Genomic DNA, 14,156 nt, shown 5'->3' with positions numbered 1-14,156 from the left:
AGCTCTATACAGTCAGCAAAAACAAGACCAGGAGCTGACTGTGGCTCAGACCATGAACTCCTTATTGCCAAATTCAGACTTGAATTGAAGAAAGTAGGGAAAACCACTAGACCATTCAGGTATGACCTAAATCAAATCCCTAACGATTATACTGTGGAAGTGAGAAATAGATTTAAGGGACTAGATCTGATAGATAGAGTGCCTGATGAACTATGGAATGAGGTTCATAACATTGTACAGGAGACAGGGATCAAGACCATTCCCATAGAAAAGAAATGCAAAAAAGCGAAATGGTTGTCTTACAAATAGCTGTGAAAAGAAGAGAAGTGAAAAGCAAAGGAGAAAAGGAAAGATATAAGTATCTGAATGCAGAGTTCCAAAGAATAGCAAGAAGAGATAAGAAAGCCTTCTTCGGCAATCAATGCAAAGAAATAGAGGAAAACAACAGAATGGGAAAGACTAGGGATCTCTTCAAGAAAATCAGAGTTACCAAAGCAACATTTCATGCAAAGATGAGCTCGATAAAGGACAGAAATGGTATGGACCTAACAGAAGCAGAAGATATTAAGAAGAGGTGGCAAGAATACACAGAAGAACTGTACAAAAAAGATCTTCATGACCCAGATAATCACGATGGTGTGATCACTCACCTAGAGCCAGACATCCTGGAATGTGAAGTCAAGTGGGCCTTAGAAAGCATCACTACGAACAAAGCTAGTGGAGGTGATGGAATTCCAGTTAAACTATTCCAAATCCTGAAAGATGATGCTGTGAAAGTGCTGCACTCAATATGCCAGCACATTCGGAAAACTCAGCAGTGGCCACAGGACTGGAAAAGGTCAGTTTTCATTCCAGTCCCAAAGAAAGGCAATGTCAAAGAATGCTCAAACTACCTCACAATTGCACTCATCTCACATGCTAGTAAAGTGATGCTCAAAATTCTCCAAGCCAGGCTTCAGCAATATGTGAACCATGAACTTCCAGATGTTCAAGCTGGTTTTAGAAAAAGCAGAGGAACCAGAGATCAAATTGCCTACATCCGCTGGATCATAGAAAAAGCAAGAGAGTTCCAGAAAAACATCTATTTCTGCTTTATTGACTATGCCAAAGCCTTTGACTGTGTGGATCCACAATTGTGGATCACAATTCCAAACTGTGGAAAATTCTGAAAGAGATGGGAATACCAGACCACCTGATCTGCCTCTTGAGAAATTTGTATGCAGGTCAGGAAGCAACAGTTAGAACTGGACATGGAACAACAGACTGGTTCCAAATAGGAAAAGGAGTTCGTCAAGGCTGTATATTGTCACCCTTTTTATTTAACTTCTATGCAGAGTACATCATGAGAAACCCTGGACTGGAAGAAACACAAGCTGGAATCAAGATTGCCAGGAGAAATATCAATAACCTCAGATATGCAGATGACACCACCCTTATGGCAGAAAGTGAAGAGGAACTCAAAAGCCTCTCGATGAAAGTGAAAGACAAGGGTGAAAAAGTTGACTTAAAGCTCAACATTCAGAAAACGAAGATCATGGCATCCGGTCCCACCACTTCATGGGAAATAGATGGGGAAACAGTGGAAACAGTGTCAGACTTTATTTTTCTGGGCTCCAAAATCACTACAGATGGTGACTGCAGCCATGAAATTAAAAGACGCTTACTCCTTGGAAGGAAAGTTATGACCAACCTAGATAGCATATTCAAAAGCAGAGACATTACTTTGCCAGCAAAGGTTCATCTAGTCAAGGCTATGGTTTTTCCTGTCGTCATGTATGGATGTGAGAGTTGGACTGTGAAGAAGGCTGAGCGCCAAAGAATTGATGCTTTTGAACTGTGGTGTTGGAGAAGACTCTTGAGAGTCCCTTGGACTGCAAGGAGATCCAACCAGTCCATTCTGAAGGAGATCAGCCCTGGGATTCCTTTGGAGGGAATGATGCTGAAGCTGAAACTCCAGTACTTTGGCCACCTCATGTGAAGAGCTGACTCATTGGAAAAGACTGTGATGCTGGGAGGGATTGGGGGCAGGAGGAGAAGGGGACGACAGAGGATGAGATGGCTGGATGGCATCGCTGACTCGATGGACGTGAGTCTGAGTGAACTCCGGGAGTTGGTGATGGACAGGGAGGGAGGCCTGGCGTGCTGCAATTCATGGGGTCACAAAGAGTTGGACACAACTGAGTGACTGATCTTATCTGCTCTGAAGCAGTGATTGCTGTCTCCACCCCTGCCTCTGTCTCCACCTCACTGATGAAACTTCCCTGTCAAGTGTTGTCATTGGCTTCCCCCCATTGTTAAATGCAGAATACTTTTTAGACCTTATCTTATCTGACCACACTGTTGAACACTGCACTGTTGGCTGTCTCTCCTTCTTGAAACTCCATTCTTTCGCAAACTCTGACATCCTGGTCAATTTCCTCTCGTCACCCTTAAAGTAGTGACTAGGGCATGGATGGTTCTCCAAGAGTTTTCATGACTGAGATGATATTTCTGTTAAGACTAGCTTTGCTTTGATCTCATGCTCACTGTGATCCCATTATAGCTATAAATACATACACAGTTATGTATATATATTATAGGCATATAATATATATATTATATTATATATATGTTATATATAATATATATTTTATAAAATATATAAATGTATATTTTATATTTTATAAAATATATAACTATATATTATATTTTATAAAATTTTATATTTTATATATTATAAAATATATTTTATATTTTATAAATATATATTTTATATATAATATATATTTATATTATATATATTTATATATAAAATAAATATTTTATATTTAAATAAATTTATATTTAAATAAATACTTATGTTTAAATAAATATTTATATAAAATAAATATTTTATATATAAAATATATTTTTTATATATTGTATATATCTTTTATAATATATAACTATATTTTATAAAATATAGAAATATATAACTATACTATATATTATATGAAATATGATCTATTAAAATATATGAAGTATTATATAAGATAAAATATAAAACATATCATTACATGTCAAAAAACTCAGCTCCTGGCAAGTCCAAGCCCTCAGATTATACCACCCACTGCCCCTCATAGCTGTTGTTATCCATCTTGTCTTAGGCACCTCCTTATTCACTTAAGATCTGAGCTCCTAGCTTCCCCATCACTGCCTTTGTCTAGGTAATTTCAGCCCCTTGCACACAATGCCCAACTTCTCTCTTTCTTGTCCTCTTTTCCTCCATTATCTTGTCCTCTCTACCCCAGCCATCTCCTCCCTGGACCAGAATTCAGATCTTATTGTTATCACCTCACCTCCTAAAAACTCTCAATAGCAAGCATCTCACCTTGTGGCCAGGAAGTTCCCCTGAAGAAGGCAATGGCAACCCACTCCAGTACTCTTGCCTGGAAAATCCCATGGACGGAGGAGCCTGGTAGCCTGCAGTCCATGGGGTCGCTAAGAGTTGGACACGACTGAGCGACTTCACTTCACTTCACTTCACTTCACCTTGTGGCCACCACCTCTTACCTTTTCATTTTATTCTTTCTCCTACCACCACTCCATAAATTCTCCCACTTCGTTGGGATATGTTATGAATTGGAATATTTCTCACTGTATCTGCAGATAGTACCCTAGGTCAAACTTCCACTACGTTTTGATTGGATAATTGCAATTGCCTCCTAACTTATCTCCCTACTTCTACCCTTGTTCCCAAATCTAATTCCTTAAGCCCAATTGATCCTTAAAAATGCATCTCAGATAGTATAACACTCCTGTCCAAAAGTCTCTGATGACTTCTCATCATTCTGAAAATTATATCCAAATCCTTTCCCATCACACTGAGAACTATACCCCAATCCTTCCCGTGACCTATGAAGTCTTATGTAACCTGGTACCTTGCAGACGTCTTCCCTTCACTTACTCTGCCCCAGCCATACACTGGCTTCCTTGTCAATCTTCCAAAAGGCCAGGCACACTCTATTCCAAGGCCTCACCACTTCAGTCTTTTTGCACAGCCAATAAGACATTGCAGCCTTGGAATGGAGTTGCAGTCAAGGATTTGCTCCCTTCACCGGCCAGTCACGCTCTTTTACATATTTGTATCTGTAGCCCAGGCACCTTTGTTTTGCAGTTTCTTTATTTGGAGCCTTGGGCAGAGGTTTTCATAAGATGCCTCTGCTGAGGCTGCCTTATGTTTGGAGACATTTTCACCTTGCAGGCTTACTTTTCCCCAGCAGACTCAGTATTTCCATTCTGAGCCCTTCCCCCTCATCCTTCCTTTCCACCTCTCCCCAGGGCCCATAAAACTGCTGGAGCCTTTTGATCTGAGTGCCCTCAACAGCCTGAAGACCCCCATGTCTGTGCTGATCTACTTGATTCTTGACTGGTCTGCTGCACAGAGAGAGAAAGAAATGAAAATGTGGAAAAATAGGTTAAGAGTTCAGAGGAGTTAGTCTGAGAAGTACTGCTGCTGCTGCTGCTGCTGCTGCTGCTGCTAAGTCGCTTCAGTCGTGTCCGACTCTGTGCGACCCCATAGACAGCAGCCCACCAGGCTCCTCCATCCCTGGGATTCTCCAGGCAAGAACACTGGAGTGGGTTGCCATTTCCTTCTCCAATGCATGAAAGTGAAAAGTGAAAGTGAAGTCGCTCAGTCGTGTCCGACTCTTAGCGACCCCATGGACTGCAGCCCACCAGGCTCCTCGACCATGGGATTTTCCAGGCAAGAGTACTGGAGTAGGGTGCCATCGCCTTCTCCGAGAGAAGTACTAGTAGTTCCTAAAAGAAGAGAATGGGAGGAATGGTAGAGAAACAATATTTAAAGAGATAAAGATTGTGATTATTCAGAAATGAGAAAGACACAAGTCCTTAGATCAGAAATGCATACTCAGTACCATGACAATAAATGAAGATAAATGACAATAAATCTGCACCTAGATATACTGTGGTGAAGCTGCTAAACAAAAAATATCAAATACTTTTTCAAATTTACAAAGAAGAAGAGAATCATTCTTAAAAAAAAAAATGAAGAAAGAACACCTATAAAACAGTGACAATTAGAATGAAAACTCCTCAGCAACCATAAATCAAATAAGACAAAGGGGGCAATTACTTCTGAATGAATAAAACACACACATACAAATAAAGCAAATTACAGCATTTTGACTCACTGGACTAATACAGTTTCAAAAATTATAAAACTGAAAGGAACTTAGGAACTTGAGCAAGTGTGTATGAAACAATACTGAATAAAATATTCAGGGATTTGCATGTATATTGTGGTCACAACTATACATAACTATTTTTACTCTCTTGCCTGTTAACATTATTGTAAGGACCAGAGAAGTGATTTTTAAATAGTACAGGGAGCTGAATACTTTTTAATAGAGACATCTACAGGGAGAAGGAATGAAAGAAAGTGAAAATGAAATCAAGAATGGGTAAATACTGTTAGAGGATGTTGAAAGAGTTTTTTGTAATTTTGAGGTCCTGGAATTTAGCCCTATGGCTGGCAATGGCTATAAAGGAAGGGCTACAAGTGTTTTTGCTTCTGTGAATCTCAGCATACCGAGGGGACTGAGTTGCATACTTTGGAGATGGTATTAAGATCTCTCACAAAGGAAAAACAAGCTACAGTCTCTCAAACTCTTGCCTCTTCCTAAAGTAGTTTGTTTGCCATTGGAGCCTCTCTGTTCCCTACAAATATCACCCCTGCTGTCAATCAACGCTATACTTACCCTATTCAGTGACCATCTTCCACTAAATTAACTTGTCTGACAGCCCATTCTCTCTGGAATCTACTAAACATTAAAATGATCCACTACTTCAGAAGTAAGATTCTCCCTACTGGGAAGCATACATGTATTTCAAAGACCCCTGAAACAGTACCTTAATTTTAAAGGAGTGACTCCAAAAGGAAAACCATGAGGCTTCATGACACTTCTTTGGGAATTTGGGAATTAGGTCTGAACTATCTATCCACCTCTGTGATTATAGTGATCACTATAACAGCAACAGGAAGTGGGAGTCAAAGTAACCATATAAATATGCAACCACCCATATAGGAACCTGGAAAAATCCGGGGGAAACAATAAACCTTTACACCAGATACAAAATGAAGGTTTGAGCCAATTTTATGTAAATCTTAAAAGTGAAGGAATAACCCCCAACTACTCCTGGTATATTAATTGTTCAACCAGAAGTATTGTTCAAGAGAAATGAGAAGCCCTAGGACCCAGAGAACCTCCAGACAATAAGAGAGCATCCTTCAGAAGTCAAACTAAGAAGAAACTTCCTCCTGATGTGTGAACTATTGATTTCCCAAATACCACTCTGACTCCAGATTTAAGTATTCCTGGAGGTGCTGGGATTGCAGCAAACAGAGCTGGACAGTTAGAGGTACCTTTGCTAGTGGCAGCTCAACATTCCTTTAGCTTTATAAGCACAAATTATAATCTAAACACAAATTATAATCTAATAAATACAAATTAGAATCTAATTCTGCAAGAAGGCTGCCTTCTTGCCCTTTTAGGTTTCAAACTCTCATTCAATTTTTGCCTCATGGGCAGAGTCAGCAAACACATTGTCTGATTTCCATGACTAGGGAAAGACACAAAACATATTAGGGGGAAAAGGAGAAACAGAATTATTTCACTGCACTGTTTTATATCTGCTGTCAAATGAATTATTCAGCCCTGTGTTTTTGCTGGGTCAATTGCATCCCCTTTCTCCCTTTGGATGCCTGCCTATAAGCCCGTCACTGCTCACCAGCCCAGTAAGCAGAGATGTGCCCTGAGAAGGAGGATGAGATTCAGATGGATTCCTTTTCATTCTTTACATAAGAATGAAATCTGTTTTGTTGTTGTTGCTATTTTTAATCCTGTGTGAAGTACTGGCAATGTTATCTTCTAATCAAGTGTCACTGTCTTCTATCCCACTTTAAATTTGTACTGCCAAAAATATAACCACTATTCTCTCATCACCATAAAGCTTAAATGACTTTCATTTGGGGGAGTTATTTTTGAAATTTCAGTATTGATAACTCTTTTCAGAAGTTAGGAAGTGTCCAAGCAGTTTCAAACGCAAAGCCAGGGCAAAAGTGACACCTGGACTCAATTTTGGTAAGGTTTCTCAGTTTTATTTTCACTTTCCATGCGCAGAGTCAGAAAGTTTAGGGGGAGAAGGGTAAATGATGTCTCAATTCAGACTTTTCTGAAAATTTGTTTTTAGACCATTTTTCTTTCTTCCCTCCCAAGTCATAAGACCTGGGGCTGGTCACTGTATGAGAAAGACCAGGGCCCAAGCTGTAGGGACAGCTAAGGTATTGACTGCAGGGAACTTGGAGGATGTATTTGATGGGAAAATTGTGAACTTGACTGAGGCACAAGCCACATGATCTATCAAACCTGTTTAGGTGCCCAAGGGACAAATCCTACTATTATGGAGAGTTCCCTAGCAAGAATTAGGAGAACTAGCAGCATGTCAAGGTGAAGTGAACAGATGCTGCATCTATACTGCTGGGTATGAATTCAAGCTCTGCCACTTATTAGCAATGTTGTCTTAAGCAAATTACTTAACCTCTCTGGGCTTTAGTTTGTACATTTGTAAAAGAGGGAATCATAACAAGACCTAAAACAGAGTTATGATGATGTTTAAATGAGTTAGTATCTATAAAATGCCTAGAACAGTACCTGGCACAAAGTGTTTTTAAGCAATACATCTGTGTGCTTGTCAAATAAAACAATTAGAAGTGGGATGGGAAGAGGTTCTTGCTGGATAATGTTCTCCAAAGCTTTGCTTCAACCCCTTTCTCTCTGCCCCTGCTCACACATAACTTCTACCTTCCCAAGAGTTAAAATAGCAAATCATATTGGTCCTGGGAGGTGAAAGCTAGTATTATGACCTAAGTCAGTGATCAGTTAGCCCATCTGTAGATCAGGTAACATGTCTATAGCACAGACACAGCAAGCTCCAGGGTGCTAAGCAGAAAACACTTCCCCAAAAGCCTGTCCCAGCCAGCATCGATCTGAGGGAGACTCTTTGTCAACCACAGCAGGGGTGAGGTCAGTGGCCAAGGGCCTTATGTGTAGCCACGGGAGGAGGTGAGCTCATGGCCAGTCTAGTTAGTTAGGGGCAGCCTGTGTTCTGCTGCAGCCAAACAGCAGGTGGGCTACCCCTCCCCCGTCTGCCCCACACCAGGACCGGGACACTTCCCTCTCAGTGCCGAGGGTGGGGAAGACAAGCAGCAGGACGGGGATGGGTCAGGAGAAACCAAGGGCACCCAGTCCCAAGATGGGTGGCAGGAACCTTGGCCAGTCCCAGTTTACAGAAGAAACTAAACTCAGACAAAGCAGCAAACAGGGAAGGTCTGAGTTTTCTGAGGCCTGACACTACTAAATTTATTTTGAGTGGAGAAGAGCTCTTTAAGAAACAGAATACAGAACACAAAACAAAATGCCCATGGCCACTGCAACACTGCTCAACAGGGGGAGAATGTGGCAGAGAGACAAGTCAAGAAGTCACAGTGGAAAGAGACAGTGGTCTTAACTTATTGTAGTTAAAATATCTTACTAATGAAAACTTTACTAAGACCTCAGACCCATGACCACACTGTTAGGGCTCCTCCTGAGGTCTTGGAGTGGTTTGGAAAGAGCTGTGCAGGTGAGAAGCCCTGAAGCTTAGCCCCTTAGCTTGATAGTAAATCAGCTGATATGATTAGCTGAAGGGCATTTAATCAGGTGGTTGCAGGGCTGGGTGCCTTGATCCTCCCAGTAATAAGTGCCAACTATGTTCTATGGGTGTGAGCTGGGGGGAAGGACAGGGGGAAGGAGGTGGTGGGAGAGGGACAGTTGAGAAGAAGAAAACCAATGATGGTTGGTAGCTGGAGACTTTTAGAAGCCAGTTTGTCATTTCCCAAAGGTGTGAGAATGCCAGCAATGGGAACAGAGGAGCAAAAGAATTAAGCTTCAGGCATGTCAGAATAGGGACCTTCCCCTAGCTCCCTGGGCACTGCTGGACAGTCCAGTCTGCCCTCCTCTGTGCATCTAGAACCACAGGTGTACGATGGAAGAAGGAGTGGGCTCCATCTCATGTTGGACCCGCCATCAGCTGAGATACCTGTTCTCAGTTGTGATGCTTCCTTCTTCTTCATGAAAGTCTTTTTGGCTTGTGGTCTTGTGTACACTGAATAGAAAGTGAGTAAACCCCATCAAGTCTCAGGCCCCAGCTTGCAGCTCAGGTTCACGGGGAGACAGTAGGAGGATTCTAGGACTTTATAAAGCCAAAAGTGTGCTTACCAGAGAGCAGGAGGGCCATCACAATGAGAGTGTTTCGCAGTCCCATGGTGCTACAGTTAAAACAGAGAAGGTAGAACTCGATTAGAAAACGAAACCAAAAATGTGACAAAGTGGAGTTTGAAATTCACTTCGGCCCATGGGTGGGGCAAAGATGATACAGTGTGATCATCAAAGCCATTTTCTTTTTCTCCTAACCATACAGACATACCCTATTTCCCAGACCCCACCCCCACACAAGTAGGCCATGTGACTGGGTTTTGACCAGTGGAATTGTGAGCAGAAAAGATGGGCGTTACTTCCAGGTACCACAGCGCTAAAGCCTTTCTCTTGCCTCCATCCCCTGCCTTCTTTGATGCAGAGGATCCAGAGGAGCAGTCCAAGCGGCCAGAAGATGGTAAAGCCTCACTATGAAAGAAGCTGATTGGCTGAACAAATTAATAAAACAGCTCTTAACACCCCACAGTGATCTATATTGGACTGTGATGTGAGCAAAAAATAAAATTTTGGTGTGTTAAGTTAATGAAATTTTGGGAGTTGTTTACTGCAGTAGCTGAGAAAGAAATGGCAACCCATTTCAGTATTCTTGCCTGGGAAATCCCATGGTGAAAGAGGAGCCTGGTGAGCAACAGTCCATGGGGTTGCAAAGAGTCAGACACAACTGAGCAACTAAAACTGCAACAGCAGCATTATTATCTTGACCAATAAATGGGTATGGTAGGACAAATAGAAAGTATTTACGGCTTCCCTGGTAGCTCAGTTGGTAAAGAATCTGCCTGCAACACAGGAGACCCTGGTTCAATTCCTGGGTTGGGAAGATCCTCTGGTGAAGGGATAGGCTACCCACTCCAGTGTTCTGGGGCTTCCCTGGTGGCTCAGCTGGTAAAGAATCGCCTGCAGTGCAGGAGACCTGGGTTTGATTCCTGGGTTAGGAAGATCCCCTGGAGAGGGAAAGTTTACCCATTCCAGTATTTTGGCCTGGAGAATTCCATGGACTGTATAATTCACTTTCATGTTTAAAAATCAATTTTTTTTTGGCTTCCCTGTGATTTTCAAACAGTAATGTGCATAAAAATTATCTAGAGGATATGTTAAAGCAGATTCCTGGGGCTTTTCCACAGAGATTCTGATTACTAGATTGAGTGAAATCCATGACTCGCAAACTCACGGATGATAGTGTTGCAGTGGGCTCCTTAACCACTTTGATAATCCTGTACTAGAAAGTAAAAGGGAAGTCGCTCAGTCGTGTCCGACTCTTTACGACCCCATGGTCTGTAGCCCACCAGGCTTCTCTGTCCATAGGATTTTCCAGTACTAGAGTGTTCGCTTAATCTCTGTGATGGAGCCAAGGAAAACGATAAGTATTGCTCTATAACCTCCATGCTCTCTCTTTTCTTTTCCTGCCCTCCATCTTTCTTTATTCACCTGTTTACCCCAACTTAGACCAAAAGGCTGTAGAGTGGCTTATAGGGAAGCATAGAATAGGGAAAATGACCAACATTACAAACAGGGGAAAAGCAAACCAAATGCAGGAATACAAAACGGAGTCAAGTACAATGCCAAAGCTAAATGCTTACGATAGAAATCTGCCAACTTTGTATGGTATGGGTCACAAGTTTGGCTTGTTAACTTTTTAACAGCTAAGGTGAGAAGGAAAATCTAATTGGTGAATCAATTTCCAGATCTATCCATGAGATAAAAATAAACCAATGCTCAGATGAAAGTATACAACTATTCCTGATCCAATAGCAGACATTTCTTCCCTGTGGGTGATTTGTCTAGAAGCCATCCTTGATGCCTGTGGGTTACGCTAGACACCCTGCCTTTCCTTTCCCATAATACCCAATGTATGACTTTAGGCTGAAAGTATTTATTATGTTTCTTTCCTTCTGGACTGTAACTTCTTTTTTTTTAAATGAAAAAATTTTAATAGATCATACCTGCTCATAGTACTACATTTGAAATATAAGGGCAATAAACAGTGGAAAGCAACTCCCTGCCAGCCTTGCCCCCTAGCAGTTTGACTTCTCCCCATAGCAATAAGTGGAGTGACCACTATTACCTGTTAGCAGTTTCTTGCCTCTACTTGCAGTTATTTGAGACAAAGTGAAATGAAAACTGAGACCCATTTTTTTCCATTTTATTATAAAACACAAATATTAGCACACTATAATGCAGTTCTGCACACTAACCACTCCCTTGGAGATTTTTCTGTGTCCACACATACTGGGTATCCTCATTCTAACAGTTGCATATTATTCTGGTGTTTTCAATCGGATGGCAATAATTTACTTTACCAGCCCCTATCAATAGAAATTTGGGTTTTTCCAATCTTCTGCTGCAATGAAGAGCCTTGATCATATGCCAAATCATATATGTGAGAGTAAGCTATCTTCCTAGGAGCAGAATGGCTTGACCAAAAAGTTAAAAAGCAAATTCAATTTTAATCTTCACACATATTGAAAAATTGTTCTCCCCTACAACTAGATGCTTATGCTCCCACCAACAAAATCAACAAAAAGCACGAATGTCCTTATTTTCATATAGATTTTGCCAACAAAGGTTTCTAATTTGTAATCTTTACCAATCAGTTCAGTTCAGTTGCTTAGTCGTGTCTGACTCTTGGCGACCCCATGGACTGCAGGACACCAGGCTTCCCTGTCCATCACCAACTCCCAGAGCTTGCTCAAACTCATGTCCATTGGGCCAGTGATGCCATCCAACCATCTCATTCTCTGTCGTCCCTTTCTCCTCCTGCCTTCAATCTTTCCCAGCATCAGGGTCTTTTCCAATGAGTCAGTTCTTTGCATCAGGTGACCAAAGTATTGGAGTTTCAGCTTCAGCATCAGTCCTTCCAATGAATATTCAGGACTGATTTCCTTTAGGATTGACTGGCTGGATCTCCTTGCAGTCCAAGGAACTCTCAAGAGTCTTCTCCAACACCACAGTTCAAAAGCATCAATTCTTTGGTGCTCAGCTTTCTTTATAGTCCAACTCTCACATCCATACATGACTACTGCAAAAACCATAGCTTTGACTAGATGGACCTTTGTCAGCAAAGTAATGTCTCTGCTTTTTAATATTGATCTTTACCAATGGGGAAGGTTAAAATGACATCTCATTGTAATTTTTAAAAAATTCCTTTTTTGTTGTCATGAAATACATATAACTTAAAATTTCCCATCTTACTCATTTCTGAAGTGTATAGTAATATTAAACACATTTACATTTGTTGTGCAATCATCATTACCACCCATCTCCAGAACTCCTTTCATCTTCAAAATTTCATCTTGAAAATCTGTACCCATTAAACACTAACTCCACACACTCCTCCACTCCCTCTGTCCCTGAAAAGCATCATTCTACCTTCTATCTCCATGAATTTGACTACTTTAGACACCTCATATAAGTAGGCTCATACAATGTTTGTCTTTTTGTGTCTGGCTTATTTCACTTAGCATAATGTATTCAAGATTCAAGCATTTTGTAGCACGTGTCAGAATTTCCTTCCTTTTTAAGGCTGAATAATATCCTATTGTATGTAAATGCAACATTCTGTTTATCCATTCAATTGTTGATGGACATCTGAGTTGCTTCCTCTTTTTGGCTGCCTTGAATTATGCTATGGTCATGGGTGTACAAGTATCTCTTCAAGACATTGCTATCATTTCTTTTGGGTATGTACTCTAAACTGGAATTACTGGATCATATGGTAATTCTATTTTTAATTTTTGAGGGAGCTGATTTGTAGGAGCTCTTTTATATTTAAAAAATTAGTGCTAATTAGTGAACAATTCGGAGAAGGCAATGGCACCCCACTCCAGTACTCTTGCCTGGAAAATCCCATGAACGGAGGAGCCTGGTAGGCTGCAGTCCATGGGGTCGCTAGGAGTTGGACATGACTAAGCGACTTCACTTTCACTTTTCACTTTCATGCATTGGAGAAGGAAATGGCAACCCACTCCAGTGTTCTTGCCTGGAGAATCCCAGGGACGGGGGAGCCTGGTGGGCTGCTGTCTATGGGGTCGCACAGAGTCGGACACGACTGAAGTGGCTTAGCAGCAGCAGCAGTGAACAATTAGAAAATTTGTGTTTTGTGACAGTAAGTTGCAAATATATTCAGTTGCCAAAACACGTAGTAGGTGTCCAATCTGTGCACCTCACGCTCTCTCCCAATTGTTCTGCCTTCCTTCCAGTGATTTTAATAAGTTTCAGAACACAGGCACTATCTGTTGGGCCAAAGCTGACACCAGTCAGTGGTAGAATCTGGAAAAAGAGTTCTCTTTTTTAAAAATTGAAGTACAGCTGATACATAATGTTGTGTTAATTTCTGGTGTACATCAAAATGATTTAAAAGATGCTTATTCCTTGGAAGGAAAGTTATGACCAACCTGGATAGCATATTCAAAAGGAGAGACATTGCTTTGCCAACAAAGGTTCGTCTAGTCAAGGCTATGGTTTTTCTGTGGTCATGTATGGATGTGAGAGTTGGACTGTGAAGAAGGCTGAGCGCCGAAGAATTGATGCTTTTGAACTGTGGTGTTGGAGAAGACTCTTGAGAGTCCCTTGGATGGCAAGGAGATCCAACCAGTCCATTCTGAAGGAGATTTCTTTGGAGGGAATGATGCTGAAGCTGAAACTCCAGTACTTTGGCCACCTCATGTGAAGAGCTGACTCATTGGAAAAGACTCTGATGCTGGGAGGGATTGGGGGCAGGAGGAGAAGGGGACGACAGAGGATGAGATGGCTGGATGGCATCGCTGACTCGATGGACGTGAGTCTGAGTGAACTCCGGGAGTTGGTGATGGACAGGGAGGCCTGGTGTGCTGCGATTCATGGGGTCGAAAAGAGTCGGACATGACT

At 41.4% G+C, this 14,156-nt stretch overlaps 1 protein-coding gene across 8 annotated transcripts in view; it reads right to left on the bottom strand.

The window, feature by feature from the left end:
• CD86 (CD86 molecule) overlaps positions 1-14,156 on the bottom strand; it is a 67,029-nt gene that overhangs the window by 21,976 nt on the left and 30,897 nt on the right. For all 8 annotated transcript variants that reach the window (XM_006073429.4, XM_006073431.4, XM_025284991.3 and 5 more), the window contains one exon: positions 9,297-9,346. In XM_006073429.4, the coding sequence (XP_006073491.3) occupies positions 9,297-9,346 (50 nt within the window). The remainder of the gene's footprint in view (positions 1-9,296; positions 9,347-14,156) is intronic.

The sequence above is a fragment of the Bubalus bubalis genome, chromosome 1 (assembly GCF_019923935.1).
Source record: "Bubalus bubalis isolate 160015118507 breed Murrah chromosome 1, NDDB_SH_1, whole genome shotgun sequence".
In the NCBI taxonomy this organism is placed as follows: Eukaryota; Metazoa; Chordata; class Mammalia; order Artiodactyla; family Bovidae; genus Bubalus; species Bubalus bubalis.
This window is presented reverse-complemented; position numbering and strand designations above follow the sequence as displayed.